Source organism: Ricinus communis, chromosome 10, assembly GCF_019578655.1.
Source record: "Ricinus communis isolate WT05 ecotype wild-type chromosome 10, ASM1957865v1, whole genome shotgun sequence".
NCBI lineage: Eukaryota > Viridiplantae > Streptophyta > Magnoliopsida > Malpighiales > Euphorbiaceae > Ricinus > Ricinus communis.
This window is the reverse complement of record NC_063265.1, coordinates 20,944,389-20,951,370: the sequence shown is the minus strand read 5'-3', so window position 1 is coordinate 20,951,370 and position 6,982 is coordinate 20,944,389. Positions and strand designations below refer to the sequence as shown.

At 30.5% G+C, this 6,982-nt stretch overlaps 1 protein-coding gene across 2 annotated transcripts; it reads right to left on the bottom strand.

Annotated features, from left to right (window-relative positions):
* Positions 1–1,389: 1,389 nt before the first annotated feature.
* LOC8286646 (lycopene beta cyclase, chloroplastic/chromoplastic) lies at positions 1,390–3,580 on the bottom strand. Of its 2 annotated transcripts, none has more exons than XM_002531452.4 (2): positions 3,420–3,580; positions 1,390–3,234 (listed from the first exon to the last, which is right to left on the bottom strand). In XM_002531452.4, exon 2 carries the CDS (start codon positions 3,115–3,117, stop codon positions 1,573–1,575), a length of 1,545 nt encoding a protein of 514 aa, XP_002531498.2. In that variant the 5' UTR covers positions 3,118–3,234; positions 3,420–3,580; the 3' UTR covers positions 1,390–1,572. The 2 variants fall into 2 exon arrangements, with proteins under 2 accessions (XP_002531498.2, XP_025015277.2); XM_025159509.2 differs by having other exon boundaries at positions 1,390–3,255; positions 3,420–3,579.
* Between the last annotated feature and the right edge of the window lie 3,402 nt (positions 3,581–6,982).

Below are 6,982 nucleotides of genomic sequence, written 5' to 3'. Positions count from 1 at the left end.
AAAGAAAATTTATTTTAAATATCTTAGCAATATTTTTTATTATATTTTAAATAGATTAAAAAATAAACAATATATATATAAAACATTCTCATATATATATCTATTCAAAAATCTCTTAAAAAATAAATATGTATCTTCAAAGGACGAGAAATAAGTTCCTCGATAGAGATTCTATCATGTTTCATAGATTCAGATTTCTTTGAATCAGAAATAACTTCTTCAACCATAACTTTCTTTCTTTCGATTGCCTCAATGCAGAATCCTTACTCACATTTTTTTTACTTTTTTTAAGATTTTGGAAAATCTCCAGCTGCATGCAACTTCCTCTTACTCAATTTCTTCTTCATTTCTTTAGCAGCATCATTCTTATTTTTTGATCTAACCTCACTTACTTCACTACTTTTCTTCTTAGCCATTTCATTTTCAAAAAAAGAAGGTTTAATCAACTTTCTCTTACAATAAAAACTGAATTTATAGAGCTATTACCCATTAAAATCTTATCATAACTCCTAATTTTAATCAACAAATTGAGAAAAATCAAGTTTCAAATTCAAAAAAAGGTAAAGTTTTAATTTGAAAGATAAATATACTAAAAAGAAAAGAAGAAGAAAAAGAGAAACACGTCCAAAAGAAAGGAGTTTAAATCAGAAAAAATAATTATCCTACATTCATAAGCTAGTAAATTATGGTACATTAAAATTTCAAAGGTAGTCAGATTTACTTGGTTATATGAGTTTGGCAAAGATGTTTTAGTTGCCAAACTCTTAAAGTAATGGTTTGACATTTATATTTATGAGATCCTAAACTTTGAAATAAATTTATGTGCAGTAATGTTTAACATAAGTTTCTATCATTGGTCGGCTTTTTTTATTATTATTATAAAAAAGAATAGATACTACCTACAGTCCAGATTTGAATATTAAGAATTTAATTGATATGCAATGCATCCTCCATGATAATGAAAATTTGAATGAGGATGTATAAATATAGTTAGAGCGTAGTCTCAATTTATAGTGATATGGAAATCATTAATAAGGAGGACTACAATGTAGGTAGCCAAACTGGATCAGAGCCAAAATCAAGTAATAAAATATGTGATGCAGAAAGTGGATGTCTTGTATGGGAATAAAGAAAATGATGCCCACACATTAGGGAAAGTAAAAGCAAGTTGAGTGGTTTCTTTTTCTTTTCATTTTTCTTTTTCAGAGATGTCAAAATGATACCCTTTTGATGTTATAGTTTACATAACCGTTGGTGTTTTACTAGCTGCACTTCATTCACCATAAGTATCAAGTTTAAATGAAATTTAAAAAAAAAAATTGAACTGCATCAGGTATCACTGAGCAAGAGAAAGATATGTTTATGATGGCAAACAGAGAAACAGCATCATGAATCAAAGTACTTCCTTTCCATAACAAATTAGAGTCATCAACCATTGGATTGTGTATACAATTAAGATAACAAAAGAACAGCTACTTCGTATTCTATGGACATTTACTGGCAACAACATATATAAACTTCAGGATGCAGATGGAATGGATTTAACAGACAACAAATGGACTCCTTAGCCATCTATTCACTATCTTGTATTAAATTGTTGACCATGTTAACCAAAGGAAGCGTTCCCTTTGCCATAATCTCTAACCTGGAAGTATTAGAAGCATGGGAAAACAATGACAGCCCAAAAAATATAAGCTCGGGGAGAAATAGACGAGATGACAAGAAACCGTGCCAATAATGGGGTTCAAGATCAAAAAATGCATCGAAGAACCTTCGTGTGGCTTGTAAATCAAGCTTGAGCAAAATGTCCATGCCAAAACAGAAGAACTCTCTTTGTCTCCTCCTCTCTATTGGCCATAAATCTTTCCAAACTTCTGCTGACAATTCGGTTCCTGAAAGACTTCTACTGGAACCAAGGTACTGGACTATGGAATTGGCAACAACTGGAGCTGCCGCTAGAGTTCTTGCTACCATGTACCCAGTTGAAGGGTGAACCATGCCAGCTGTGCCACCAATGCCAACAACTCTTTGAGGAAGGACGGGGAGGGGGCCACCCATTGGGATGACGCAATGCTCATCTTCTTCAATACTTTTCACTTTTATTCCTAAGTGCTTCAACCTAGCTACCATTCTTTCCTGGATATCTTCCATACGTACACCAGGCCGAGCAACTAGGGAAGTTTCTTCGAGAAATATCCTCTCTGATGAAAAGGGCATTGCATACAGAAAAGTGGGGATCTTACTATTTCTCTTTTGTAGCTCCGGATTATTTTTCAAATGTGAGTCTCTCCAGTCCATAAAAAGCATTTTATCTACATCAAATGGGTGATCTTCTACCTCAGCCAATATTCCATAAGCCACTTGGTAACCTGGATTGTATGGCTTATCATACTGAACAAGGCATCTAGAAAATCCAGTTGCATCAAGAACCACAGCAGCCTGGATTGTGACACCATCATTACAAATCAATAGGGATTTTGATTCCTCATGAATAACCTTGATAACTTTGGCTTGGTGAAACTTAACACCATTGGATATACATTTTTGTAGCATTTTCGACTTTAGCTGCTTCCTGTTAACCCTCCCATAAGGCCTACCAAGATCCTTCTTCGATTTATCATCAATGTAGACAACAGCACCAGACCAGGTGGTATCAAGACAATCAAGCAAATCCATGGCCTCAAATTCATCCACCCAAACACCATAATTATTTGGCCAAATCAATTTAGGAGATGGGTCGATTGAACAAACAGAAAGGCCTGCCTCTGAAACTTGCTGGGCAACTGCGAGGCCTGCCGGGCCACCACCCACAACAGCAAGATCAACAACACCACCTTTTGATGAGTCATACATAGGAAGCTCAAATTCAAGATTTTCCTTCTTGGTTTCAGGTACTAGCTCCAAAAGGGCACCACTACTAGCCTTAACACATCCATTTCTGCACCTTTTTGGATAAGTTTTCTTGGAACAAAACCTAACCTCAGAGTTCTGATACTCTATAAAATTCGAATTGCTAATTTTCTCTTTTTTTGGTTCGAAAATACTGACTTTTTCCGAGAAACCATGAAGTTGAGGCAAGAATTCAAGTTTATTATGCGTTCTCAATAAAGTATCCATAGCTTTCCAATAAGTATTTCAAGAAACCCCCCAAAATCCAAACTGGGTCACCACAACTTCCAAAAATCACATATTGGGATTCAAGAATCTCTCAATTCCAAACTGAGAAGTCAATTCCTGGTGGAAATTTACTATAGACTGTTATTCAAATAGCACAAACTAATAAATGAGTGTTAACAAAAATTCAATTGCCATCAACTAGCAATAAAATAAATATACCCTTTATAGAAAGATATATAAAAAACACTCTTGGAACTCAAGAACCTTAAAAGAAACTAAGAAGTACAAAGTCGATAGCTTACCAAGAGGAAGAGAGTTAGTCTCATTTTTGGACCGCAATTTGCAGAGATTGAAGGAGAATCTGGAAAGAAACTGGTAAAGGTAAAGCTTCTGTGCGTCCCGTTCTCAACACAAGCAGAAATAATGTATTTTCTTTTATTTATTTATTTTATGAAGTTGGCAAAATTTTACAGAATTAGAAAAATTATACAAATGTAATGGATGTTGAAGCTTATCCAGTGAGAAGCACCACTCCGCCATGGTGGTGGCCCGCCTGCACAACGTGTCGTAACATGAAACGCTAAACTTGGAATCCTAATATGACAAGTTTTTTTCTTAGAGGATGTAAATTACGAAATTAACATTTTCTTTTTCTTTCAGAAAAATGTTTATTTAATATATTTAAGCATATATTCTTCGGTCTTACATTAGAATTGGGCCTAGCCCATATACCATGACTTGATCGATGGTCCATTTGCAAAGTCCAACTTATTTATTTATTAAATAAATAAACTTATTTATTTTAATGGAATGTGTAGTTAAAAAGGGATTGGTTTAGGTTGAGAATAGAACTCGGAGATCTCAAACTGTATTGAAAATATGTTTTTCCAAATTGAACTATTTTAAAATTATATTTTATGCTACGTTTGGGTGAAATACATAAAAAAAAAAATTATATCATTTGAGAAAAAGATATGAGAAAAAAATAAAATTGAAATAATGAATTTGTAAAAGATAAATTGGTGATATAGGATGTATTGACTTACTATAGAATTCATTTGAAAATTCTACCTATTTTGTTAGAATTTAGTTTAACTATAATCAATTTCATACAATTTGATTATGTAGAATACTAAATTAATTTTTACTCCATTTAAAGTACATAAATTTTAAATTCACAAATAAATTTTATAAATTTTATGAGTTACAACCAAACACTATATTAGTATGATTTTAAATCTCATTAATTATCTATATAGTTCTCTTCTCGTATTCTATCGAACTAAAAAACTAAATTAGAATCGGTTTCATGAGTTCGAGTATAAACAATCAAGTCCAAACTTATAATCCAAATATAAAAGGATTAATAAATTAAGCCATCTTAGTCTATCAAAATTATAAGTTCATTGGCTCAAATGCAATAAATCTAAAATTACTAACTCTAAGTATAAATTTTAGTTTCATTATATTCATCTCTATTAGAGGTGAGCATATAATATATCATTTTGCTATAATTTTACTAATTTTTATTTTTTTTTATTTAATTTAAGTTTTCTAATAGATGTATAAGTTAATTGCAAATGATTTATGTTGAGAATATAAAATCTTATTAAAGAAAATTGAAAAAAATTTAATTTTTATCATCTCATTCCGTAAAAAACCATTATGTAAAATCCAAATCTTTAAATAAATCTTTCAAACAAAAATTGAAATGGTTTGAAAAAAATAATTTATGTTATAGTACGATTCTAGAGATTCAATTTTAAAAATTTTTAAAGTTTGGTTCGATTTCAAATTCCTTTGAACTATATTCATCCTCCTTCGAACCATCCTCGTCCCTAGATTAAGCAATTGATCTACAAGTGAAAAGAGCAATTAGGGAAAATGGGAGAGACTTAATGGATTGGGAGTTGTGCATGAAGATTGGCACCTATCGAGGAGCTAGAGAAGTTGCAATGTGCATAATGAAGAACTATTCGATGGTTATTTTTCTAGATTCTCTTAAGAGGGCGTTTGACATTCTTATTAGAGAGCAAAAAAGCTAGTTTATATGAAAAGAAATAAAACAGTTTTATATCAATACTGAGTTTCGATGATTTCAAACTATAATTTGAAAAAAGCACTTAAAAATCAACTATTTTCAAATTTTATTTTTAATTTTGATGGGAAATTTTTTTATTAAATAAATATAAATAAAAATAATTTTAATAGTTTAAAGATATTAAATTTTTATCGTTATATAAACTAAAAATTCTATTTTTTAACTCACCTATCTCCTTCATATTATCCAATTTTATATTCTCGCAAGGTTGTCGACCAATATGAGACTCGTCGGTCACTCCCACTTCTAATAAATGTATTAATTCTTATTGAGTAAGTGAACGCAATGTTGCATTTATTATTTTATCATTCTAATATTTTTAAATTAATTAAATTGATATAGTTAATATGAAAAATGAGAAACTTGATTTTTTATGAAAATAATTTATTAAATATTTCATTTTTGCAAAATATTTGTTCATTTTGGTCATTTTAATTATAAAACACTTCAAACAATAATTTTAAATAAACACTTAATGAGTAATTTTTTCACTTAACATGGAGTTTCTATTTTACTACTAAACACTTAAACAACTTTTCTAATCATCGCTCTTGAAAAAGGCAACAGTAGAAATCCAACCGCAATGCTAAACAAGCCTTATGAATATAATAGAAGAAATGAGAAAAAGGAACACACGATCCAAGTTTCTACATAACTTTTAAATCAAATCATGTTGTTCAAAGAATTTATTTTCAATTCTGTTTATTCGTATTTGTTTCCAATATTGTTGATATTTCATTAACGTAAACTGGTTTCTTTTTTATCAAATCTTTAGCTTTGAATGTGAATTTACTTCCTATAAACTTTTCATTTATTTCTTTTCAATCAATTATATTTGATATAGGCTAAATATATATTTATGCCCTTGAACCTGTTTCGATTAGTTAATTTAACACTCCAATTTTCGATTTAATCTAAACGACATCTGATTTTATTTTTGTTTAATATCTAAACATTTATAACTTTTAATTGAACTTAACATGCACTTAAATTTTATTTTTTGATAATATTCAAACACTTTTATACAATACATGTGAACATATTGAATGAAGACACATGTCAAAAAGTGTTTAAATATCATTAAAAAAACTTTAAGTGTCAGTTAGATTAAATCAAAAGTTAAAGGGTTAAACTAACTAAATGACTAAAATTTAGAGACATAAATATGCATGTGACCTAGTGTTAAGAACCTCCAAGGATTAGAACCACGAACCCTAATGATTATGAACCCGTGAATTACTATCTTAGAAACCCAAGAACAAATTAAGTTTCAAAACCCAAGAACCGCTTAAATCAGATTGCAAGGTATGGTTGATCAAGATCAGAACCTAAAGAAAACTAACTTCTTTAAACCCTAACCCTTAACACGCCACAAGGATAGATCAATTCCTTGATAAGTGGTTTATGCATTCAACAAGAATTCAAGAATTCAAGCAAATATGCAAAGGAAACAACTACTATATTTTTATCAAAATTCGAATTTCTAAAACACAACTTAAGGGGCGTTTTTATAGCCACCTAACATAATAAACCCTAGTAAAACTATTAACCCTAGCTGCCACATAAGAAAAATAGGCAATAACATTGTTTTGAACTTAAAGAAGAGATTTCAGCCCAAATATTAGCCCACATTAGTCTTCATGTATTTGGACTTGCAAAACATTAAATAAAGCCCATTCAGATGTGTCTTTACTTGGGCCTATCCTAGCATGACCAATTGGGCTTCCTTGACTAGCCCAATCTTGCATATAGCCAATTAAGGCT

Coding starts and splice junctions, on each gene's coding strand:
- LOC8286646 (XM_002531452.4), bottom strand. CDS start 3,117: ATGGATACTTTATTGAGAACGCATAATAAACTTGAATTCTTGCCTCAA.